The 26,367-nt window shown below is 50.4% G+C and overlaps 1 protein-coding gene across 2 annotated transcripts in view; it reads left to right on the top strand.

Annotated features, from left to right (window-relative positions):
- Nucleotides 1-24,130, top strand: part of Alox5 (arachidonate 5-lipoxygenase) — a 45,173-nt gene extending 21,043 nt beyond the window's left edge. Inside the window, exons 3-13 of one of the 2 annotated variants that reach the window (XM_012513194.2) lie at nt 4,832-4,954; nt 9,289-9,395; nt 10,563-10,735; nt 12,962-13,108; nt 20,444-20,647; nt 20,883-20,969; nt 21,170-21,348; nt 21,541-21,662; nt 21,738-21,838; nt 22,030-22,200; nt 23,648-24,130. In XM_012513194.2, the coding sequence (XP_012368648.2) occupies nt 4,836-4,954; nt 9,289-9,395; nt 10,563-10,735; nt 12,962-13,108; nt 20,444-20,647; nt 20,883-20,969; nt 21,170-21,348; nt 21,541-21,662; nt 21,738-21,838; nt 22,030-22,200; nt 23,648-23,827 (1,590 nt within the window). In that variant the 5' untranslated portion in view covers nt 4,832-4,835 and the 3' untranslated portion in view covers nt 23,828-24,130. The remainder of the gene's footprint in view (nt 1-4,831; nt 4,955-9,288; nt 9,396-10,562; nt 10,736-12,961; nt 13,109-20,443; nt 20,648-20,882; nt 20,970-21,169; nt 21,349-21,540; nt 21,663-21,737; nt 21,839-22,029; nt 22,201-23,647) is intronic. The other variant, XM_023708399.1, reaches the window with a different exon arrangement.
- Nucleotides 24,131-26,367: the final 2,237 nt, after the last annotated feature.

Here is a 26,367-nt window from a genome sequence, read left to right as displayed (position 1 = left end):
TAAATATTCCTAAATTAGATTATAAGGAACCAGGCAGCTCAGCTGTGCTGGGTGATAGAGACAAGGAGTTGCTGGTATTGTGCATGGCCTCCCCGGTCTGAACCTGTAGGCCTGTCTTGAGGTTTCTTTCACCTACTTCTTGTGTCTGTGTCATGTCCAGGGGTGTGCAGTGTACCACAGCTCTGTGGGACAAGCAACCTACTAGGATCATAAACCTAGAATCAATAATGAATTAAAGGGACAAAGTTTAAAGGGGAAAACACTTCACTGTATTTGTAAGAAGGAAAATAAAGGAGACAGAAAGCTGCCCTGTGTGAGATGAGGAAAAGTAGCCCAGAAACAGATGCTCTTGGACCTTTGGCCCCAGCCTTTTCTCAGGTGATTAAGACCCTCTCTCCCAGGTAATATCTGGAACTTGTCACAACCTGATGGGTTCCATGAGCTGTCTTAGATGGACCCAGGCCTTTGGACCCAAACCCAGGCATCACTGCCTGTGTGCACATTCCTGAGTGGGTTTTGTTTCAATTTTCCTCACCTCTTTGTCATTTTCAGGCTTTATCTCTGAGATCTATAATTTGGTTAGGGGAGCCTTACAGACAAACTTCCTTGGAGTCAGTGATTAAGGAGTGAGATGCTTCTTTACCTGGCACAGCAATATAGTGGCCCTAGAATGAGAATCCATGTGTATGCATAAGAGCCTAGGTGTGAATATGTTTTATATAGTTTTCCTTTCAGTTAATAGCCTCTTCCCCTTTTTGTATCTATTGTACTTTATCAGAGGTAAGAATGGACTACTGTGTTTCCTGTATCTGGCTTCTCCTGTGCTCTGCCTGTCTGATTCTCCTCTTGTCTTATTAATTGGTCCCTCTGGTAAAGTTTCAACTCTTTCTAGTCATGATTAGCCACAAAGTCTAACAAGACCTTTGTTCTAGTCTTCCTCTGCCTGCAGACCTCCTTCCCCCTACACTGTTCCTGGGAAACATTTGTGTTTATGATTCCTTCCAAGATGAGGGATGGGAAGAATTGTGCTGAACAGTCAGTGTGGCCTGGACTGTGGAGGGTCTGTGGAACCGTGCATGTGAGACTTGCTTGAGCTATCTGGTATTCCTTCTGTAGAGGTTCATGGTATGCTATGTCAGCTTGGTGATCTTTTTAATCAATTAAGAAAAAGAAGGGAATCATGCAGAAACTAAAAAATAACAATGATTGGCTTTGAGGTGACCCCATAGCACACAGTGGCACCATGTGCTGGACTCAGCTCCACTTCACTATGTATCCTGTGAAAGTCTTGTCATCTGTCTGTGCCCTAATTCCTTCTTCTTTCAAATGGGGCAATAATAGTGCCTCCCTGTGTCCATCTAGTTTGTGTTTCCATAATAAACCGTCTGGGGCTGGGTGGCCAATAAAGTAAGTAGCTTGTTAGAGCTGCCTCTCAACTTGGAGGCAGCCTGATTTGCTCCTCCAGAGCCCAGCTGTGCTTTGGAGTATCATAACTTTCTAACACATGTGAGAATCTGTTTTATAATTAGATGAATTTTCTATTTCATGATCCCAAATGTTCTGAATTATGCACAGTCAAATCATGTTGTGTCATCTTGGTGACATTCAGTATTTCCACCCAAAAGCATCTGACATCTTTCTTTTTTAATTTATTTTTTATATATTTGGTACAGAGTCTACAGGGTCTACAGGGTCTCACTACGTAGATCAAACTCATAGTGATTCTTCTATTTTTAGCCTTGCAAGTGCTGGGATTACAGGTGTGGGCTTCCACGTCCAATCTTAATTGCCATCTCAGTGCACCCTGGGGGCAAGGCTGGCATGGCAAGCCGGGGATCAAACCCTAGCCATTGCGCTCTGCCTAAGAAGGCACATTATTCTGCTGAGCTATCTGGCCAGCTCTTCACATCTGACATCTTTCTACCTGTTTGATTCTCAAGCAGTGTTCTTCAGTAGGAGTTCCAGCTTTCTTCTTGTCATCTCTGTAGTCACTTTGTGACAAGGGGTATTATACCTGCTACTCTGTTTGCAAATAAATATTGCTGAGATAAAGATAAACTACTTCCTCACATTACTTTGTGCCATACTCAGTGACTCAGTTGGCCCTACTCATGTTTGCTTTCAGGGACCTCAGTGGTCGCCTAGCTATTTGGTCATATTGTTAGACAGTATGCTTGTCTCTTATTTTCCGTTATTTCTACCATGAATCTTCTTATTTTATATCTGGAATTCCCACAAGCAATAGTACTAAAGACAAAGAGCCATCTCCAATTTTTATTTGTATGCTGAATACCATATTTGCTATCTCCTAACAAACACACTTTACTATAAAATTTGGGTATTTCATGGTTCATTCTAACCTAATCTTTGTTCCGCTGAACTTGTTTGTCATTAATGTGCCTGGGCAGCTTCACACCTGAACCTGTTCTCAATTATTACTTGATGTAATAGTATGGTCTAAAAACAAACTCTGTAAAATATCATGCTGTCATCCCATTTTCAACATGAACAGTGAGAACTCTGATGACAGTTGAATCATTTTTTTTTTCCACCCAGGACTTAACCCAGGAAACAGAATTGTTGTTCAGCTCCAGGAGTTTTCTCTTCTGTTTCTTTGCTTACGTAGTTTCCGGGTCTCTTTCTCCTTTTCCTTAAGGCACTCTTGCTCTTCATATCTTCCATCTCCTGTAGCCAGCTGCACCTCTGTCTGGCTCAGTGTTCCTGGTCTTGGTGCTTTTTTGTGTTGGGTTATAGCCCCTTCTGTCTCAGCTCGTGAGAGGCGATCAAAACCTATATACATTGCAATTAGACGTTTGTCTTCCAGGTGACCAAGTAGGTCTCAGAGTAACTGTTCTTTTTTTTCCTTTCTTTGTTGGGATCTTAATTTATAAATCATGTTTTGTGGTGGTGGGAAGTCTTTCTACATTGAAGTGCATGATTTGCCTACCCTGAGGACCTGTCTCTTATGTCTGTGGGTGCAAAGGCCTGTGGCTCCCATGGAGAAGCCCATCAGAGTCTCTCTCAGGTCACCAAGGAAGGGTCATGGGAATTTAGCCAACTGCTCTGTCCCTGTGTGGAGGCCCTATCATCTCCTTTCCTTACACCAACCCCATGTCATCATTGCCTGTGTGGGATGCATCTGAGGAGCCTGGGGTAGTGGCAAGGACAGTTCTGTCTGTGCCAGGTTAAGGAGCTGAACTTGTTCCAAGAAAACTTCACCAAGACATAGATGTCACTGTAGGCATCTGTGCCCTTGCTGGCCTTTTGTTGACCCGAGAAATTCCAGCTCCAATAAGCTCTAAAAACCATCAATGAACCAGACATGGTGATACACACCTGTAATCCCAACCACTCAGGAGGCTGAGGCAGGAGGATCACCTGGACTTTGGGGTCAGCCTGGGATATATAGTGAGTTCAAGGCCAGACTGGACTAGAAAGTGAGATTCTGTCTCAAAAAAAGGAAGGAAGGACTGAGAGAGGGACAGAGGGAGGGAGGGAATGAGAAAGAAAGATTGAAAGAAAGAAAGATGAAAGAGAGAAAGAAGAGGAGAGAGAGAAGAGAGAAGAAAAGAAAAGAAGAAAAGGAAATTCACTTGTGCCCCTGAGCTGCCCAGTGGCCAGGAGGCACCCATCAGGACACTGCAATTGCTTTGTCTGGCAATGGTTAAGGCAGGGACAGTTCCTCCCGTAACTGGACAAGCTCCCTGAAGCACTGACCCTGATTACGTATATTTTGGAGATGCCTACTCTGCTTCCTAAGGAAACGAAGGGAAATGCTATGCACACTTGTGCATGTTGCTGCCAGCATACAAGCAAAGCAGCAAGCAGGGTTCCTAACACCTAGGTGAGCAGCATGCCACAGCAAGTCACAGTGAGAGAGACCTGCAAGGGGCTGCACCCTCGGGACGCATCCCAAATGCCCCAGTGCTGCATAACACTAGGATGAATCCCAAAACCCCTTGTCCCTAAGTGATGCTGTCCAGTTCCTGGTTGCCTGTCATGAACCAGAGAGACTCACTGGGCCAGGGACACTGTGGGAAACAGTGGGGACCTCTGTGGTGGGAAACGCACAAGATTCAGTTGAAAATGCACAAGACTTTTAATAATGGAAAATCTTCCTCCTGAAGATGTTTGAAAATTAAGGCAGGAATGTAAAGGAAAAAAGTAAGAAACCTTGGCATATAAATTCTGACTTTCAACAGGCACAAACTCTTTTCCCCTTCCTCAAATAAATCAATAGTGCTTTGTTTTGTTTTGTTTTGTTTTTATAGCTCAAGTTTGGTCAATAAACAAACCAAAAGAAAAGTAAAAGAGGAATGTCCAGTGCTGCAGGATAAGTTCCCAGGTCACTAGATGTTAGCATTGTTACTGGATTTGGGCTGTTTCCATGGCAACAGTCTCTAATCCTTGGCAGTCTGCTCGAGGTCTCCACCCACACCCCCTGATGCTTTGGTGGCCTGTTGTGTAGGGGCAAGAGCTTCCTGATTACTATGAGCAAGACAAGCACACAGCTCAGGGGCACACTGACCAAGCTGACATCCAGGCTGGGTGACTTGGCAGACAACACACTCCTGGGTGGGCATGGTAGACCCTGCTGGGGGACAGGGTTGGATCCAGTGAGGGAGGTCTCCAAGGCTTTGTTCTCCTCTGCCCTCTGCACAGGTGCACTGTTTCCGTTTTCCCTTAAAGGCAAACAGTGGATGCTGAGTCAGCCTTGACCATGTCACACTAACCATGTCATGGAGATATCAGTGACAGCACAAACCACTTTTGGCTTCTGGGCTAATGCACACCTGGCTCTAACAAGGATTGCTTCTTCTCTGCCCACTAGGTGGATGGAGTGGAACCCAGGCTTCCCCTTGAGTATAGATGCCAAATGCCACAAAGATTTACCCCGTGACATCCAGTTTGACAGTGAAAAAGGCGTGGACTTCGTCCTGAACTACTCCAAAGCGTGAGTTTCCAAGTGCTGTAGTGGCTGTGGCAGAGGCATCAGGCCCAGCCTGGACATCCCACAGGACCTGGACCTGGGTGGCAACCAGTCCATCCAACCTGTGTCCACATGGTCAAGGCCAGGAGACTCCAATGCCAGGTATCTAGAGAGAATGCTTTGTCACCACCATGCCCTTTGGGGGCCTGAACCATGGCCAAGAGCACACCAAGTGCAGTGCTGATGGGTGCTAGGCATCCCTGTCCACCCATCACAGTGCTCCAGGAGGTAGGACAGTCATTGTTCACTCTGTAGTTGAGAAACTTGTGGAGGTTGCTCCAGCACCACCCTAAAGGCCTCTTGAGGACAAGTGGCAGATACTGAGTTCTGTGCTGCCACTTTAAGGATGGTTTTGCAGGCCATCCTTAAAGTAACCAGACCTGAGACCCTGAGTTAAATATGGTCCACCCAAGGGTGGCAGGGCCATGCCAAGGGAAATCTGTACACTTTAGAGACTGACAAGAACATTGACCTCCCCCAGTGCCAACAGACCACACCCAAGAGTTCGAGGGGCTTCTTCCACTGATGTTCTTTCATTCATGGGCCAGGAAGGCCTTGCTGTTGAGAGTGCCTTACATCATCACTGGTTGGGAAAATACAGACAGGCACTGTGGGGTGGGAAGAGTCTGGCCACGCTCACAGGACAGCTGGATTATGACATTTCCTGGTGGCTTCAGGAGGAGCACCTTGTGTACTTACCGCCCACATCCAGGCTGATAAGGTGCAGCCCAGCTTGAAGCACATTGAGACAGAGTTTCCTTCCTGTGGTGCAGGACTGCACAGGAGGGGACTGAGCCCAGGAGAAGTGTCCAAGGTTCGGCTCACCCTGATAGACAGATGGTGTGGTGTTGGGAGTGCATGTCCTTGTCCATGTCCCGAGGACTGTGCTGTCCTGTGGGCCATGTCCTTGCATTCTATCTGTGAATTGAGCACTCTTAAGTATGAAACAATGTCTGGACTGAACATCCTGTTGCAGTTGTCACCTAAAATCAACAAAAAGCAGGTGTTAGAGTCACGGAGGGCTGATTCAAAAACAGCCGGGCGTGCTTAGGCGTGGTGCAGATTCAGAGTGATTTTACCAAGCTTAGAGGGACCTGAGGGCGACACTGTGTGGGCTCTGTGGAAGGTGCAGATGTAAAAAGGGAGGAGAGAACAACTGTGAGGAGGGTACTACAGAAAGGACAGGCTGGGCAGCAGCAAAGGACAGGGCAGGAGGGGGACCAGGGCTGGGGTGGAGGACATGGGTCACTGAAAGCAGCTGTGCACGTTGGGTAGGTCCACCCTGGGTGGATGAGTGAAGTGTAGAAGAGACAGCCTGAGACCATGAGTTCCCTGGCAGTGCAGCACTAAGCTGAGGCCTTAATAGGGCTGTGTGGTCAAGGCTCTGAGGCAGGAGGTGGTACAGAGGCCAGCGTGTGCTGGGACAGCTACGACCATGGTAATTGGCACTCAGCATGTCAAGAAAGGCCAGGCCAGTGGTCATATGTCCCTCCCAAGCCAGGGGCTACACACTGACTAGGGCCTATAGCTGTGGTTACCCTGGGCACTGGTTCCAAGGGGGCAGAGAAAGGGTCCTCAGGTGAAGGACTGGTGTGGGGGAGATAAAGGAGAAGACATATGAGAAAGCCTAGGGGAAGGTGGCTGCTGGGCAATGTGACCTTCATCACTGGGTCCCAGAACACAGGGCTAGGGCTACAGACTTAACAGGAAGTGAAAATGCAGTCAATCTGTTCACTCCTGTGCTTTGTGGATGTCCAGCTGGCCCTGTGGCCAGCAGCACACTTCCGGTGCACTTGACAAATGTGGTGACAGCACAGTGAGGTTTGGGACTGGTCCGCAGGCCCTGTGGTGGGATGGTAGCCTGGTGCTTGGTGCTGACCTGCTCCAGGGAAAGGCCCTATGCCTGCTTGGCCTGCCTACCAGTGTCCATGCTCAGACCCTGTGCACATGGCAGGGGAATGGGGACATTTAGATACAAGATCCCATTCTGGGGTGCTGAAAGCTGTGGTCAGGCTTTGTCCCTTGGGCCAGCTGGGCAATGGGCCCTGCTGTGGTCAAGCAGGTTCCCCACCCTGGTGCAAAACTAAAACGCGTTGCCAAGGTCACTGTGGAGCCCTTTCCTGTCAAGCCCTTATTCTGGCAGCTTGGCTTTTGGGCCACTTGTGGGAAATAAGCATTTCCTCCAAGCCATCTGCAGTGCCCGGAAATGGCCAGTCCTGCTCCGTGAGCTCTGTCTCTACCCCAAAGGCAGAATCTTGAGATGGGAAAGGAGAACTTGGAGAAAGGAGCACAGCAGGAGGAAGTGGATGCTTGGTCACAGCTGGTCAGGCCAGGTTCCATGCAGGAAAAGGCTATAGGATGGGCCTAGAGGCACCTGCCAGCTATATTGTTACCTGCCAGGCTGTCACCTAGTTATGACACTGCCTGGCTGTGCCCTTTGAACCATCCAGGTGTGATGTCCAGGCTACAGCTTCCTTTTTGTGCAAACACAGGTCTTTGAAGTCCTAAGCGTTCTGCTTGTCCATACGTACACAGAAGAACTTGGCTTCCAGATGCCAGGCAAATGCTCCCCTCCCAACTGCACTTCTCCTTGGGTTTGTGGCTTCCCCTAAGGATGACCACATCCTGCCCACTTCTGTGCAACCTGCATCTTGGGGTCAGAGTGCCCCAGCTGGGAAGACTGTGACTCACCCCAGCTCCCCAAAACTCCCTAGGGTGGGGGTCCTACACAAAGCCTCATTACCAGGCACATGTGGGGCTAGGCTCTCCTCAAGCCCCAGCAGGGTATAAGTGGCCTGGAAGACCTCTCCTCCCACAGAAATAAGTCCTTTCTACCCCGCAGGGACACCTCAGGGTCTGACTCCTCCAGCTGCACAGGGGCTATGCCCAGGGGCTGGTCCAAGGATGAAGTGGCCAGGTCCACAGGGGCTGGGCTGGGATATCACATTGCTGGGCCCCTGGGTGAGGTCACTCTTCCTGCCTGAGTAGTAGATTGGAATGTGCTTTCCTGCCCACGAGGGCCAGTCAAGGAGATGCAAGCTCCAGAGACTGGGAGACTAGTCAATCACTTTCCTATCGCTGAGAAACAGCACCTGACTTAAGGAGGGGAGGCTTGATTTGGCTCACAGTTTCTGGGGATTCAGTCCAGAGACAGCTGGCTCTGTGGCTGGAGCATCATGGCAGAAAGGCATGAGGGAGGGATGCCACTCACTGCACAGCAGCCAGTAAGCAGAGCAGGACCAGGGCTGGAGAGGAACAGGGCAGGGACCAGACATAGAGCCGAGGACCACATTCCTCTGATTCACCCGGACATGCTCAGGAGTATGCACCACGAACCCCCGGTGGCTCCCTAGCCACCAAGCCTTCTTAATGTCACACTCAACCCCTCTCCTTGAAACCATACTCAATGCCCAAATAAGCCCCAAATAATTCTACCTAATACATTATAACTTTCCAGTATATAGCCTGCCTTGCTGGTTGCCTTACTAACTGCCTCACACATGACTGCAGGGTGCTTCTCTTGGGATGACAGAGTTGACATGTCTCAGCCCTCTGCCCCATCATCCAGGTCCACTCTGGACTGAGAACTCAACTTCAGATTTTGCAGGGAGCCATTCAACTTCCCACCTGGCCCGACCACATATTCATGTGTCTCCTATCCTCCTTCCTCTCCTGTCTGCTGTGCATTTCAGACAGAAACTGAGGCAAAGTGCCTCCCAGTGAGGCTTGTCCAAGGTTGCCCAGCCTCTGTCCTGCCCCACACAGATGTGTAGGGGGTTGGGGAAGGCTGGATCCTCTGTACCTTTCCTGGATTCATCCCACACATCTCACCTCTGTTACCTGCAGCCTGTGTGTGAGTTTGGCAAGCTCCTGCCTAGTTCCTGCTAGGTCATCCTAACATGATGTGGGTTTGAGCTCATATCCTGCCCAGAACCAGGCCCAGAGCCAGGTCCAGGCAGGAAGTGAGTGACCTACACATCCCCACAGTCAGGTTCTGGGTAGCAGCTGCCCCCTGCAGGCTCATGCAGAACTGGCTGCTGGGTGGCTGCAGATGTCTGGGGATGAGTGGGATGAGTGGGGCTGGAGCTGACTCCATGGAGCAAAATGTGGGTGGGGAAGGGATGGGGATGAGTGTGGGTGAGGACAGAGTCCAGCTACGAGCTCTTCCGGGGGCACCTGCCTGGCCTCTCCACAGGCAAGAGCCATGTAGGTGTGGGTATGTCCTGGCCTTACAAAGCAGCTACCCACCTGTGGCCTGGGGTGTGGTACCATGTGAGTGCTGCCCTGTCTGTCTGCAGGATGGAGAACCTGTTCATCAACCGCTTCATGCACATGTTCCAGTCTTCCTGGCATGACTTTGCTGACTTTGAAAAGATCTTTGTCAAGATCAGCAACACCATTTCCGGTGAGTGTACATGGGGCCCTAGGGTTTGGGGACAGAACAGAGGTCAAGTTTCCCTGTCTTGGATTTTCCAGGAGACTGGCTTGGGTGCTCCACATACCACAGCTCAGACCTATGCAGGCTTCACCAGGGTCACCCTGGCCTGCATCCATATGCCCCATGCCACCCTCCTCACAGTTGGTCACCCTCACACACAGAGGCCCCAGTGCGACATTCCATCTCTAGCACCCATAACCTCATCTCATCATCAGAAAACTCAAAACAACAGAACATTTTCTTCACACAAATCAGCCAGCAGTGGTGCTTGTGATCCCAGCCAAGGCAAGACTTGCCTTGCATAGAAATGCTTGGTCTTTAATGTTGGAGACTTTGGTCCACAATGTTGTGTCTTATTTTCTTTTCATTGCTGAAACACAATACGACACCTATAGCCTTAAGAGGAGAGGTTGGTCCTGGCTCACAGAGGGTAGAGGTTTCTGTGTCTAGTCAGCTGAAACTGACTAGAAACTGCCCTGAAACTCAAGGCAGCCAGGCAGAGGAGGCACCGCCAGGGGCATTCAGGAGGCAGAGAGAGGTCAAAGAGGAGGGGAGGAAAGCAGATCCGGCCAGGTCACACCTCCAGGGCTCCTCCTCCTCCACCAGGCTCCTCTTCCCCCATCACACTAACTATAAATTCAGTAGTGGACTAATCTGATGCATATGACACTCACAATCCAGTCACCTCGCAGAAGCCCTACATGAGGCTATAAGGGAACATGCAAGCACAAAGCCATGACAGTGTTCTTGGCAGTGTGGCATCACAGTGGGCAGTGGCGGCATCAGACAGACTCGTTGACCACAGGAACTAAGGAAGGAGGTATAGAGAACACAGGAAAGTGCCTTGGGCTATGCCAACCCAGTGCACCCTCATGCTGAGAGGAGCTGAAATTTGAGAGGATTGGGTACCCCAAACACTGGAGCCACCAATGGCCAGTAAGGTAGGACAGATAGCATCAGGGCCTAATAGGTGGTCTCCACAGTGGCAGGGCATGGCAGGTGTAGCCTGTGACCAGCTGATGCTACAATGTTCAGGAGAGGGGACCCATGGAGGGTCTGTTTTGGGGTCAGCATCTGCAGGACTATGGCCCTAGTGCACTCTGCTCAAGCTCTGTGACCTGGCCTCCTCCCTAGAGCGTGTCATGAAGCACTGGCAGGAGGACCTCATGTTTGGCTACCAGTTCCTGAATGGCTGCAACCCTGTTCTCATCCGGCGCTGCACACAGCTGCCCCCGAAGCTCCCAGTGACCACGGACATGGTGGAGTGCAGCCTGGAGCGGCAGCTCACCTTGGAGCAGGAGATCCAGGTAGGGCCTGTTGGTGGGGTCTTAAAAGCCACCTCCTTCACCAGCCGGTCCCCAGGCACCACCCCCAGGCCTGTCTAGCTGCCCACCAGCATGACACTGTAAGAATGGCAGCCTCCTCATCTTCCTGGCAGAGGTGCTCATGAGGGTCCTAGGCATGGATAGGCTTCCTTGGTTCTCTTAGAACAGGCTCAGAAGGGCTGTTCTCCATGGTGCTTGTGTCTAGAAACTTAATTCTCCAATTTTCAATATCAAGGTCAACGATTACAAGTGCTTCCCCCAGCGAGGGGCCAGTGGTGGGCCAGGCATGCAACAAGGCTTTTGCGCACACAGTCTTCAAATCACTAGCCACCTGTGAGAAAGCCAGAGAAAGAAGCAGGCTTCCTGCAAAAACACAAGTGGAAAAGAATGAATTTAAACTCTTTAGTCTGAAAAACTGGTATTACTCTTACCCCAGCCTCTCTAGCCTTTCCTGACCTGTCAGTTCCAAGCAGCTGGAGCAGATTCAAGCCCATTCCTCCTGCATCAGGTGGGACCCAGTGTCAGGCACTTTCCACTCTGGGGTCCCAGGAGACTGATGCCCCCAGCATCAGCCTGCGCTATCACCCCGCTGTCTGTCCTCACTGCTCCCAGAATGATGAAGCGTCTCGCCACCCAGCACACACCCACCCTGAGCAGCATTCCTCTGCAGATCCAGTTGATGAACACAGGAAGCTTGATTTCGTAATTGTAGGTTTCAAACTTTAAAGAATCACAGAGCCATAAAAGAGAGCTGGCAGCCATCTGTGACCCCAGTCACCATGTAGAAGAGCCTCCTTGGTCCCAGAGAGACACAGCCTCACCCTGGGGCTGTCTGGGACTCCCAGAGGAGGTGCAGTGGAGGATATTTCCCTTTGAGCTGCCCCCTTCTGGTCCTGATGCTCATCTGTAGTTGGTATCTTGGGCAACAGTCCAGGAATCTACCAGCCACAGGACTGTCCCTTGCATACACACTGACCATCTCTCCACTGTCCCCTTTTCCCTACCAGGCACAATACTTAATTCCCACTCACTCCCACCACCTCTCTTTAGAGTCTGTGATAAGCTGTGGCCTGCTAAAACACTTAAAACTTGTTTTGTTTTGTCTTTAACTGTGCAGTTTATTTTTGAAACACAAGTAAAGAAATTTCCTCTTTTACTTATACACAATAATTTACCTATTGCTGCTGTTAGTTTTGATTGATGCTGCAGCTCTTTAAGACTGCTGTATGTCTTTGACTTTATATTAGGTTCTTTGGTTTTGAATTACAAAAATGAACTCAGTCTGGCTTAACCCAAAAAGTGTCTGGGTGAAGGCAGCTATGAAAGCATTAGGCTCAGGCACAACCCCAAGGGGAGGAGGCAAAGACTGGCCCTCTCTCTCCCTGCTGTTCTGCCCCTGGGGGATTATCCTGAAGGGTCTCCTCCCTCAGTGATACTAGCTTCAGACTCAGCTTCCACCAGTTTAGAAAACATCACCCACTCCCAGAAAGGAAGACCCTGTTGCCTATGGTCTCAGATGCTCCCCATCCTCCTGACCAACTGGTGTCCCAAGACAGACCCTTGCTGAAAAAGTCAGAACACGCAGAGTGGGGATCATTGGCCAGGAGGTCCCAGGGCAGGCTATCCAGGGTAATGGAGCTGCGGTCAGTAGAGATGTCTAGCAGGGTGACCGGCAGGCTCAGGACAAGGGACACACCTGAGTCAGTCTTGCTCCCACCTGGGTCCCAGGTGCCCTGCACGACCACACTGGGGACTGCTACTGACTGGAATGGGCAGCTCCTCCCTCCCACGGAAATGGAGAGAGGGGACTCCATGTTGTGCCCATGCATGCTGGGCCCATTCATGCCACACACACCTGGAAAGGAGGAAAGAGGAGAGGAAGGTGGGAAGGAGTGAGGGGCATGCACAAAGTTAGGCAGTGGTGATGGTGCCACCCCAACCATGTTCTCCCTTGTCACAGACCCTCCCAGTGTTCCCTGAGGGTGCCTCCTGCAGCTGGCACTGGTGTCACTCTAGGCATTAGTGGCTTGTGGTGTTCACACCCCAGAACTTACCTGTCATGGCTTCTGAGAGTGGCCTCTCTATGACCCTGAAACTACTCCTGAACTGAATGGAGAGAGGGTCTGCCAGAGAGCAGCAGCCCTGCCCACCCCTTCCCATGTTGGGTCTCCTCCATGGACAGTGACTCAGCCTGTCTGTCTCCCACAGGAGGGCAACATCTTCATCGTGGACTATGAGCTGCTAGATGGCATTGATGCCAACAAAACCGACCCCTGCACACTCCAGTTCCTGGCAGCACCCATCTGCCTGCTGTACAAGAACCTGGCCAACAAAATTGTGCCCATTGCCATCCAGGTAGGTGGTGACAGGCTTCCTGCCCTCTACCCTAGGAAGAAAGGTCCCAGAAAGGAGGTGGGATGACTGATGCCCCTGTACAGGCCCCACCAGAGAAGACTCCACTCCCAGGAGCCCCACGCCCCTCCGGGTGGGAAGAACCTGCCCAGCGCAGCCAGCCCCCATACAGCACCTGGCCAGGGGCACAGAGTGTTACCATAGGCAAGGCGGAGCCTGAGAACAGAGAAGAGGAAGGGACAGTGAGAGGGGGCATGGGGAGGAGCCTCTTGCCTCCCATTGTCATTCTGGATCTTGGGTTACCACTGGGGACCTCCAGAGTCTTTTTCCTGTCCTAAAAGTGGGGTACAGGGGCCAGGGAGATGGCTCAGTAGAATGAGTGCTTGCCTGGCAAGCACAAGGGCCTGAGTTCAATCCCCAGTTCTGCCAAAAAATAAATAAATAAATAAATAAATAAATATGGAGTACAAATACCAAGACCCACATAAACAAAAATTAGAGGACAATAAATAAAAAATGTGATTCTTTGAAACATCTGGGAACGTCTCTCCTCCTTGGGTTACTGGAAAAGCAGGAGGACCAGAGAGGAGCAGGATGCAGAGCTCATACTGTGAATGCGTGTGGCCTTGGGGTCCATCTCCAGTCCCAGAATTATGCATGGAGAAAAGAAAGGGATGACATTAAAAAGAATTTTTAAACAGAGTAATTGTGAGGCAGCAATATTAGATAAGGTAAAAGAAATACATATAGTTAAAGCCATGGAAATGTAAATTTACAAGAAGTTGTAGAAAACAGGCCAGGTTCCATCCCAGCAGCTGATGAAACTTCAAGTGGGAGAAGTGGCAGCATGAGCCCTGGGTTTAGCAGACCTTTCCAGAGCCTCTGATGGATCATCAGCCCCCAAACTGATTCCATGCCATGAGTGTAGCCTAAATCTATAACAGGACACAGCTGGGCTGCAAAAGGAAGCTGAAAACCAAGCAGAGTTACTATTAAAATGAGCTCAGCAGTGTGGTGATGAGCGCCAAGTTCCAAGGAAGTCACTACTCGGGAGAGCTCAGTGTAAGCAGAGCCTCCTGTGATTCATTCCTCCAGTGAGGAGGAAGCCTGCGACTGTCAGTTAACAGAGGAAACGTCACTCAAAACATCACTCCATTTTTAAAAAATTAAAATCATAAATAAAAGTATCGACTTGAGGCTTGATGCAAGTCCAGGGGAGGAAATCATGCCCTTGGGGTAAGAGGCTGAGAATTTTATATTTGAGGAGGGGTGTCTGGAAATTAATTGACAGGTGGGTGGGGACTTGCTGATGTCAGTGGTCAAGGGGATCAGAATGAAATATGTATCTTTATGCTGGACAGGGATTTGTGACTCCTATGGGGACAGGGAAAACATGGTGTTCTAGACATGATGAGTTGTTGGATCATCCAGTGATGGACACATGGTTTTGAGGACTACCTTACATAGTGGGAAGTTAGTGTCCCACTACAGCCTCCCCCACTTGGCAGACTGTGGGCTCCAAAGAAACACCAGGAAAATAATCCTAATTTCCAGGGATGGCCAGATAGCTCAGCAGACTAAAACACCTGTCTAGGTAGAGTGCAACAGTTGGGGTTCGATCACCAGCATACTGTGCCAGCTCCACTCCTGGGGCGTGCTGAGATGGCGACTGAGACTGGGCACAGTGGCACATGCCTTTGTAATCCCAGCACTTGGGAGGCTGAAAACAGGAGAATCACTATGCGTCAGATCTATGTAGTGAGACCCTGTAGACCTTGTACTAAATATAAAATTTTTTTAAAACTCCCAATTCCCCACAGTGCATGTTCCTTGCAGGATAGGAAGGATGAATGAGGGCCCTGATAAGGCTGAATGCTACATGATGATAGACAGATAAGTAAAGACTAGAGGGCTGGTGAGATGGTTCAGTGGTCTAAAGCACCTACTTGGAACAAGCTTAGCAAAGCACAGGGACCACGGTTCAATCCCCCAGCACCACATGCCAGTCAGCCCTGCCCCCTGGTGGGCTGAGCTGGCCACACACACACACACACACACACATAAATAAAATTAAAAAAAAAAGTAAAGACTAGAGTGAAAGAGGAGACAGGAGACAGTGGATCATGTGTGGACTAAAGAGACTTTAAAACCAAGAAGGCAGGAAGTTATGAGGGCAAGGCAGGATCATGTGATGACATAAGTTCTTAAAGATGGAATGGTACAATTCACCACAAGCAAAGTCAGAGGCGGTAATAGACTGGGGAAGGTAACTGTACCACAAGTGCCAGCTGAAGGGTGAAAATCATTAACATGCAACATGCAAAGAGCTCCTGCAGATTGATGAAACAAGCACATTCTAGAACAATGGGCAGAGCATATGTGAGGGCTTCATGGAAAAAGAAATGGAAATCAGGCCATCAGAATATGGAAAATTCTCAGCCAGTAGTTAAGGAAATGCAAACTAAGATTAAGAATGAGATACCAGGAAGGCAAAACCAAAAAGTGGTAAACACCCAACTGCCAGCCAGAGCAGCATCCCAGGTGCTGCCCAGCAGCCCAGGATTATGTCTACATCATGAGACCTGAGTATTGCAGCCAGTAGTATACCCAAGCCAGCAGCTGAGCAGGTCCTGCTGACCTGGGTATCCCATGTGCCTGTTACGGTTCTAGATTTCAGAGTGGACAAGGCGAGGGTACGGGGTCAGGCTGGCACAGCTGGGGCCACTGTATGAAACCACAGAACAAGAGTTTACTAGGCTTTCTGGGAGGAAGAGAGCACTCTCTACCTAGCTGGCACACGCCATGCCCTGCAGCCAGAGTGCTGGAGATACAGCACATGGTTGTGCCTGGAAGGGTGATGATCCACACTGCTGGTGGGGAAAACAGACTTTAAAAAACTGAAGGAGTGGAGGACAGGCTGAATGACTTTCCACAGCCAGGCCACAAACCCCCACATACCTACACATGTCTCCACCATGGGTTGACAAAGGAGAAAGGCAAGACATAGGGATTGATATAAATAACAGGATCTCATCTATGCAAATGGATGTAGCAATCCAGGACACTGTGTTCATGGACAAATATTTGTGTAGGCACGGGAGACATGGGACATAGGGTTGTAACTGGGAAGCAGGTCTTAATGCAGCAGGGGCCTGAGACATTCCTCAGTTTTTTGTGTCTTTGATGAAAGCTCTCAGGTAAGATACATAGGCTATGATACAGAGTATCAGCAGAGTTTATTACAAAGTGATAGATTTTCACAGCCTTGGATAGGAGAATACAAGCATGCAGGTGGGCCAGTGCCAGGATGGCAGGTGCTCTAAGAGGTCTCAGGTTCCATTTATGGTTAAGTGAGTCTGCAGGAAAATCCTTTCCTTCCTCTAAGGTGTGCATTGCATCAAACCATGCATTCTAGGCAGGGCCCAGCCATGAGTGTCTGGGGCCCACACAGATTATGCCAGTGAGTGAAGCAGCAGGTAGATGGGGTGCCCAGGGACTGTGAGCATTGGGACCCCTTCAAAGAGGAAGAGCATTGTTTTGCAGGAATGTCAGTGGAATTTTCAGCAAAAGCCCAGGTTCTGGGATCCCAACTGACTGGGCTCAACCACCTGATATGCCATCAAGGACCCAGCTGTGGGGAGGTCGAATAGGAGTTTGAATCAGCACAACTGTGTTGGACACACAGACAAGTTCAATATCTGTCTTCCAGGGGCTAAGGAACCAGGTTTCACAGAAAAGATGACAGAGACAAGGATTGGGGTTCATAGACACCTGGGGACTGGAGAGTGGGCAGGCTAGATGTTCCTGGCTGAGCTGTAGACTGGCTGGTGGTGAGCTCAGAACTAGCTCTTGGCTTCAGAGGAGTCCTGATGGGCAGAAAAGGCAATAGGGTCCTGTGAGATGGGGTCAGCCCCAGATTCTCCCTGAGGTGATCTGCCTGCAAGACTGTCTTCCCTGGAATGCAAGGTGACTGCAGACTCGGCACTGACTGGAGGTCCAGGGGTCTGAAACAGGACAAGGTCAAAGGTTGCAATTGGATGATACTGAAAATCTTGACCTTGATTATTTTTAATGCAAATGCCCTTGGTCATGAAGAGGATGAAAAAGGTTATGTAAATGTAGGATCAATAAACCCTGTGTTCTAAGTTTTTAGATTGGCTCTCCTTATTTGGAGAGTCTGTTTGGAGATGTCCACTGAAGAAGCAGCTTATATTTAGATGTCCCCCAAAACCTCATGCAATCACAGGAGGGGCTTTTTAGAGGCGGCTGAGTCTAGGCTGTATGATGCTGGGGTCAAGAATGTGATGCTGGGATTGATTCATGGTGTGATGCTAGGACTAAGAGCATGAGTACTAGACTGGACAAAATATAAAGGACAGAAAGAGGATTCCTAGTTGTTTATTGCTTGCTGCCTTTGCTTCCTCCTCTGTGGTGCCCCTCTGCCATGCCACCCTGCCTTGAACTGAGCTAAGAACTGAAAACTCTACAAACCCTGAGCTAAATAAACCTTTCCTTCTTTAACCTTGGGTGTTGGATATTTTTATTTCAGCGATGAGAGAAAAGTCACTAGAGTCATTGCTGTGACTATACCTAACCATGTGATTTAGGAGCCTTTGGGACTGGCTTGCAGAAAAAGTTTGGAAAGGTTTGGAGGTGTGCACTGAAGAAGCAGCCATGGAATGCCATACACTGCACTTGATGAGAGATTCTGATCAGAGCTCCAAAGACCAGAATGTCAGTACAAATGCTGCCAACAAAGACCAGGATCAGGAATTTTCTGCTAGGAAGGACTACAATGGGTGTTGGACTCCTAACAATGTGTGTTACATCTTCGCAGAAAATTTGTCTGCATTTTGCTTGTGTCCAGTGACTTTGCCTGAAACTAAGATTAAGGGAAGCAAACTAATTAATCTGGCAGAAGAAATTTCAAGGCAGTGTAATGTTGAGGCTGTGGCATGACTACTGTCAGAGGCTTTTTGCCAGGTTTATGTTGTGAATTAAGGGCCAAGAGGCCAAAAGAGTGATTTAAAATGTTTCAAGTTTGGCCAGAAAGGAAGCTCAAGTAAAGTTGCATCCTGAAAAGATGGACCAGAGGAAAAATTCGTCCCTGACAAAACTAGTAAAAAAGCCAAGTTTTGCACAAGAGAACAATAGGTGGCCTGAGGACATCACAAGAACCAGCAGGACTTCAGCCTCTGAAGCCTTGGAGTTACATAAGTCAGAGATTTTTTTTTGGGAAGAGCCCCTCAAAACACCATTTCAGAATGGTGGTGCCTTGGAGAAGTTGTTCCTTAGGATTGAGCTCACAGGCACTGCACCCTATAGCTGAGAGAGAAGGAAGCCTGGCTGCTGCTCCAGTTGGTGGCAGACCTTGGTGTCATCCTCACGGTGCTTGTTTTAGGTGCATGCAGAATGTAACAGCCGTGAAGTCCAAGAGGTTTCCACCCAGATTTCAGAGGGTGGCCTGGGAGGCCAGGCAGCGTGCTCCTGAGAGGGCTGTGTGCAAAGTCTTCAGTGTGAAGCTGAAGATACAGTGGAGACCTCAGAATGTTAAAGAAGCAGGAACATGGATCAACTGAGGAAAAAATGCAAGGAGTCAGCAGAGCCAGCCCAAGAAAACAGCACTATACAGAGCAGCAGCCACTCCTCTCTCCTCCCCTCTGAATCCTCCAGGAATAGCTAGGAGACTTCCAGAGCTGCCCTGTACCTGCCTGGTGCTGGAGCTGAGACTTACGTGGGCCACACTAAGAGATGTAATTGCAAAATGCAATTGTGATTAAAAATATGATGATATTTGAATGTTCAAAGTTTTAAAACTCATTACAGTAAAGGACCATTTCCATGAATTCCTCTCAAAGCACTCTCTTCCTTTGGATACTCCTGTCCCATTGTTCTTGCCCCTTTCTGAAGCAGTTCTGGAGTCTTCTTTCTTGAGTGTCTAGTTGTCCCAGTGACTTTTCTTTCATTGCTGACAAAATACCCAACACTTAAAATTAAGGAAGGAAAGGTTTATTTAGCTCATAGTTAGTGGAGGTTTCAGTCCATACTGGCTGGCTCCAAGGCACAGTGGCACATGGCAGAGGAAAGCTGTTCATCGTGGCAAAAAATAACAAAGAGCAAAGGAAGAAGCAGCAGCTGCAATAGCTAGCAAGCCTTTCTCCCTCCCTTGTATTCAGGCTATCAGTCCCAGGGCAGGGGTAGCACCCACATGCATAGTCCCAGCATTGGTTCATGAATCAATCACAGACTCTAGAAGCCTGCCCCAAGGACTGCATGAGGGCTTTGGGGGAAAACTAGACACAACCATAGCACTAGTTGCTCTCATTTACTTTCTTTGATCATTTTTACACTGAAGAAGAGCCAGGAATCTCAGTGAATAAGATGAATGAGGATGCACTGTGATTTCACATGAGCTGGCCTTTCTGTTGGACTGTTCTTGGCAGCAGCATTTGCCATATTTGTGATCATGCCTCATAAAGACACTCATGAAAAAGGACTTCCAGAACTGCTTCAGAAAGTGGCAAGAATAGTGGAGCAAATGTGCTCAAAGCGAAAGGAAACATTTTTGAGGGGATTAATGGTAACACATCTTTACTGTAATACAATCTTACACTGAAACATTCACTACATATATTAATATCCCAGATTTCAAATAGGGAGGGGAAATATGTAGAGTATATTATTGAATATTTTTAAATGTGGCTTCATATAAGATGATTTTTAGATGATATATTGGGTAAAAATAAATTACATTATTAACCTATATATCACCTGTTTCGGTCTACATTTTAAAATGTGGCTCCTTCAAAATTTGACATTTCATGCAGGCTTGGCATTACCTCTCTCTCAGCACTGTTTTGGATTGCGAGACAGAGAAGTCATCTGACAGATTCCTGAGCCTCCCTGTCTCCAGGCTCCAGAGCTCCTCGAAACCGTTTTCTCACTCTTGGCTCAGCAGATGTGGTGATACACCACTCTCCAGTTCACCTTAACTGCCACCCCACTAGGAGCAGCACTCAAGGGCAGGGGAGAGGGAGAATTGTGGAGTGGTATGGGGGCATGGCCACTGTATCCCACTCCTGAGGCAGCACGCAGGCTAACACTAGCATCCCTATCCTGGAAGGAAGAGCTGAGACCAGCTAGGCACATGGGTTTCCAGTGATGTAGCTGGGATGGGAAGCACCAGGCCTGGACCCCACGGCCTCTATGCTCTTCCTGTGGTCTGAAAGTTGTTGGGGAAGATGCTTAGATGCATCTGGAATTTCCCAGGAGATAGCTTCTCCAATAGCTCCTCTGGGGCAAAACACATGAACACCTTTTCTCTCTTCAACCTATCAGCTTAACCAAACCCCAGGAGAAGAGAACCCCATTTTTCTCCCTTCCGATGCAAAGTACGACTGGCTTTTGGCAAAAATCTGGGTGCGTTCCAGCGACTTCCATGTCCACCAGACCATCACCCACCTGCTGCGCACACACCTCGTGTCGGAGGTGTTTGGCATTGCCATGTACCGCCAGCTGCCTGCTGTGCACCCCATTTTCAAGGTAGGCCAGTTGTTCAGGGTAGGATCCTTACTGTTCAGCAGGGGATGGTGGGCGGTACCTTCAGAGAGCCCTGAAGGGGTCCTCAAGAGGCTTAAGGCAGTAATAGTCCAGCGCAGATGTCAAGGTCAGCACTGAAGCCCAGCCCCAGACCCTACAGTTCCTCAGCAGAAAGATCAGCACCGCAGGCTGGGCTGGGCTGCTGCGGCAGCCTCCTCTGAGGTTTCCTGTCCTTTAGCTGCTGGTGGCCCACGTGCGGTTCACCATCGCCATCAACACCAAGGCCCGTGAGCAGCTCATCTGCGAGTATGGCCTCTTTGACAAGGTGCGCGCCCCGACCTGACCCTGTGCCTTCACCCAGCTGAGTCCAGGTGCTGCTAGGAGGTGGGCTGGGGTCTTGTCCTTCCCGAGTTGATCATCCTTCCTGCCAACCCTCCCCTCCCCCCTGCCATGTGGTTTGCGCTGCTTCTCCACCCTGCTCCCCCAGTCCCCAGGGTGCTGGCTCAGGGGCGCCCCCTCCCGCAGGCCAACGCCACAGGCGGCGGTGGGCATGTGCAGATGGTGCAGCGGGCCATGCAGGACCTGACCTACGCCTCCCTGTGCTTCCCCGAGGCCATCCGGGCCCGCGGCATGGACAGCGCCGAGGACATCCCCTACTACTTCTACCGTGACGACGGGCTGCGGGTGTGGGAGGCCATCCACAGGTATGCGGGGCTAAGCCTTGGAAGCCTCTGGGTGGGGCCTGAGGGTGGGGCTAGGGAGCCCCGTGGACTAGACTGTGAGGGGGACTGGACCACCAGGAGGGAGACCCTGGGGAGGAGCCTGGGACTGGACGGCGCCCCCCACTGGACCTGCTGCTTCCCAGTTCTGTAAGTTGATCAGCCACCCTGTCCTAGCTTCGTGGCTGAGGTCGTGGACATCTACTATGAGAGTGACCAGGTGGTGGCAGAGGACACAGAGCTGCAGGCCTTTGCCAAGGACGTCTATGTGTATGGCATGCGGGGTTGCAAGGCCTCAGGTAGGCGTCGCACGGGTGTTGGCCCGTGTGGGGGTCGGGTGGACTCACTCCTAGCTGACCGCATGCGCTCTCCAGGTTTCCCCAAGTCGCTTCGGAGCCGCGAACAGTTGACTAAATACCTGACTGTGGTCATCTTCACCGCATCCGCGCAGCACGCAGCTGTCAACTTTGGGCAGGTAAGTGGGTTTGATCCTGACCTGAATCCTAACCCTGTCCTACCTACCAGGGCTCTGTGCTGGGTCCCCGCTGGGAAGGACGGGGTCGTTGGGAAGGGAGAGGATCCCCGCTGTCAGTAGGTACCTGCACGGGTAGCAGGTGGCTCTGCACCTGGGCTCCAGGGACCCACCAATGCCCGTGCTGTCCCCAGTACGACTGGTGCTCCTGGATCCCCAATGCGCCCCCTACTATGAGGGCCCCGCCCCCCACAGCCAAGGGCGTGGTGACCATCGAGCAGATCGTGGAAACGCTGCCAGACCGTGGCCGCTCGTGTTGGCACCTGGGCGCTGTGTGGGCACTGAGCCAGGTGCAGGAGAACGAGGTGAGGCACGGGCCGGGATAGCGGCGCTGGCGGACAGGCTCCACCGTTCCGTTCTGGAAGCCAAGAGCCTGAGTGCCAGTCTGAAGGGGAAAAAGAGGACAGGTGCCACCAGGTCCCTGGCTGGGGCAGGGGCTAGGAGAGACTTGGCGCTATCCCACTCATTGCCATCAGAGGGCGCCAAGTGTCCCCGTCCCACTTTCAGCAGTGACCAAGTTCTTGTACGTGGTCCCCCTGACTCCCAAGGGAAGGGGAAGAGTCCTGGCTCCTTCCAGAGGTGCACACGTGTACTTCACCGCCAAATGGGGACCCTATGGGTGGACACAGGCCTTGGTAGGAGCTCCTGTGTGCAAGAGGGAGGAGCTAGTCACCAGCCCAGCACTGGTCCTTCCTGGTCATCCTTGTGTCTGGGTTCAGTGTGATGCACACCTGTACTTCAGGAATGTGATGTGTTCCTGACAGAGGAATGTCATAGCAGGAAATCATGAGGACTGGATTTCACTCCACACACTACATCCAAATCCCACTGCCCTACCTGAGACCTGCTAGTTTTACAACCTGGCAGAGCTTTCAGAGATCAGTCCAGTCTTACAGTCCAGTCTCACAGACATCTATGTGTGCAAACACATAAGCACAGGGCCCACACACATGCTGCCCCACAGTTCCGACCCATAGGGCCCTTGGCTGGTGCCCTGCAGGCCTGGAGCCCTGGAGGATATCACGCAGGACGCCATGGTCAGTCCTGCTGTGCCGCACCACTGCTGGTTCCCTGAGGCCTCAGCAGCAGGTGTGGCCCCTTCTAAATTCACCCATCTGCCAGGCCTGGGCTCCGGAGCTTCTTCAGGGAAGCAGGTTGGAAGGAGCGTCACGCTGGCTTTCTGCTTCCTTTATTTCTGATGGACACTTCATGCTCATGCATACTTCTAGTTCTACGTGATCTCTCAATGCACATACATGCACACATGCATGCACGGGGTGATGAGCAGTCCACCCATTTAGCAGATCTGGTGCCTCACACACGTTACCTTGTGAGTGGGAACACGGTCTCCCAGTTACTATAAAACATGTTCTACAATAGTGTCAGCTGTAGTCCCCAGCCAAGTCACAGCCCACCAGGACCCTCCACATGCCTGACTGCAGCCTGTACCCACTGACCCACCTCTCACCCCATGACAGACACTGTTCTACTCAACTTTAAGGTGTTTAGAGTCCATGTATTAGTGAGACCATGCCACATTTGTCCTTCTGTGCCTGGCTTATTTCCCTTAACATAATGGCCAGGTTCATCCAGGTTGTTTCAAGTGACAGGATATTGTCCTTTTTGTGGCTGTCACTCTTGCAGGTAGCAGAGGGTAGGAGGGGAGCAGGTTCCCAGGGTAGCATGAGGCCTGTCCATTTACAAAGTCCCCCAGTAGACTGACCCACCTGTCTGTCCATGTCTGGACCCCAGCTGTTCCTAGGCATGTACCCTGAAGAGCACTTTACCGAGAAGCCCGTGAAGGAGGCCATGGTCCGCTTCCGCAAGAACCTGGAGGCCATCGTCAGTGTGATCGCAGAGCGCAACAAGAACAAAAAGTTGCCCTATTACTACCTGTCCCCGGACCGGATCCCCAACAGTGTGGCTATCTGAGCTCCCTCCGGGAAGACCAGCTGGACACCAGCGCCGCTTTCACTCCAGACTTCTCCAGGCTGTTGTGGGACAGAAAAGCTTCAGTGCCTCTTTCTGCTTTGTCCACAAGCCCTGCAGGCCTCAGGCAGAGGCATCTAAGCAGCCTCTGACCCACACCCAGCTCAGTAAGCGGCCTACATGCTGGTAACAGCCTAACAGGGTAACTGGCCTTTTCTTACTAGAGATGAGGGTGCACCTCCTGCTCTACTTAATGGTTAATCCAATTTCATACCTGTAGTTAGGTGCCCAAATAAATTCCTGTTGAGTGAATTGAGAATTGGTTGTCACAGAAACAAAGTTCATTTAAAACAGTTCTCATTTCATCTGCTATGTTCCAGCCCACAGCCTAGGGGCACCACCACCAAAGACCATGATCATTGAGACTCCACCATGGCAAGGGCCTGCCCACTGTCCTCTGGATGCGAGGTGACTATCCCCACATCTCTGTCCACACCACTCTTCTTCAAAGCACTGCCAAGTGCCACAACCTCCTGGGAAGCCTCTCTCACCTTCCAGCAGGGCTTCTCCTCCCAGAGCTTCATCTGGCCTCACTGTTGCCCATCTGGGTGATCTCCCTCAAAGAGGACACCTTGGAAGGTTGGGGATCCCACTGTCTTTCTCTACGCCCTGGCCTGGCATTAGCATGCAGGCCCCCCCTCCTCCTGGAAGGGCACCCACTGTGGATCCCAGGCCTCTCTTGGAAGCTGGGTGCTAGCCTTCTCCTGAGGCAAGGTTTGTAGCATGACTTTCCCAGACCCAAGAAGCAGGACTAGCCTAAGCATGGGCATGGCTGTCCATCTGCCCCTCTTACTGCACACCCAGCCACAGCCCCAGGCTGGTGGCACCATAATCTCTAGGACTCCAGCAGGTGCTCTGATATCTGGGCCAGCAGCTCAGTGTTCAGAAAAGGATCCTACCAGGCCAACATGGTATGGGAGGTAGCCACACTCCTGGGGCACAAGCCCTTTAGTATAGTCCTGACTCTGAAGTGGCTACAGGACAGCTTGAGATGAGCCCCTTCTGGCCATACTGACCACATTCATCCTCCATAAGAACTTGCCATCACGCTGTGGGTGACATTCAGACACATGTCCTAAACATCTGGCCAGGGCAGAGACACTTAGTCTCAGCTTTGGAAGCCATGAAGAGGGGCAGGAAGGACAGGGAAGGAGCAGGAGAAGATATGAGCAGACAGGACTCCTAGTCAAAGAGAGGGGAGCAAGGTTTCTTGGCAAATGGGAGCTCTCAGGCAAGCCTTGCCACACCGAAGGCTTGCATCTGGTGAAGGTGACCACAAGGTGAGGGCACAAGTGCCACTGTGTATCTGGGGAGTGCTGCTCAGACTGCCCATCATTTGTTCTGTCACTGGATATCTGACTACCAGAGTGTTACTGTTCTCTTGTTTCTGGGACAAAACCAAACACCCAAAATTAAGACAGAAAAGGTTTATTTAGCACTCAGTTAGTGGAGATTCCAGTCCAGTTTCAGCTGGCTCTGAGGCAGAGCAGCACATGACAGAGGACGGCAGTTCATGGTGGCAGAAAACAGCAAAGTGCAAAAGGGGGGGCAGGGGAGCAGCAACAGCAGCTAGAAAGCCTAACCTTCTTTCTTTATTGTATTCAGGCTATCTACCCCAAGGCGTACGTAGCACTCACACACATAATCCCAGCATTGGACCAGGAATTAGTCACAAAGTCTAGAAACCTGGCCCCAGTGACTGCATGAGGCTTTGAGGGTCAACCAGACACAAACACAGAGCTCATTGCTACCTCAGGAGAAAAGGTCCAAATTCTGTGCCAAACTCTACCCCAACCAAACCCCTAAGACATGATGCACACATGAAGTAAACACACAACCTCATCTAGGGTGTAACAATGTCTCTTAGTCCTGCTACTGTATTGCTACTACAAAAAACAGGACATGGTGGTGCATGCCTGTAACCCCTGCACTCAGGAGGCTAAGGCAGGAGAAGTGCTATGAGTTCAAAGCTAAGCAGAAGTTTATTTATTACAGTTCTGAACACTAGAAGTCATAAAAGCTCTGGCAGGTGCAGTAAGGCCTGGTCTCTTCTTTCAAGAGAATGCCTGGTATGCTGTGTCCTCACAGGGCTGGCACTCTGCAGAGCTTCCTGTGTAAAGGCATTAACCCCTCACTGAGACAGAGCCCGCATGGCTCAGTCACCTGCCCACTTCACCGCCTACTGCACCTTCAGGGTGTGAGTTCCAGTGTAATGACTTGGAGGAACACATACACAAACTGTAGTGCAACCACACTGAGACATGAGCTCTGGAGCCATTTTCAGTTTAAGTTCAACTAGGCTAAAGCCCTTCTTGACAAGAGTTAACACTCTTTGGAGGAATATAACACAATTGAGAATCTCTACCAAATGGCGTTAAAACAGCCAAGACAATGCACAATTACTCAGGAAAATAAGATTCATTCTTCAGGGGAAAAGATGGTTAAAACAGACTAAATCCCAAGGCGGCCAGATATTATTTGCA

Source organism: Octodon degus, unplaced genomic scaffold (assembly GCF_000260255.1).
Source record: "Octodon degus isolate 3935 unplaced genomic scaffold, OctDeg1.0 scaffold00357, whole genome shotgun sequence".
NCBI lineage: Eukaryota > Metazoa > Chordata > Mammalia > Rodentia > Octodontidae > Octodon > Octodon degus.
The sequence above is the reverse complement of the archived record's forward strand: the minus strand, read 5'-3'. Positions and strand labels throughout refer to the sequence as shown.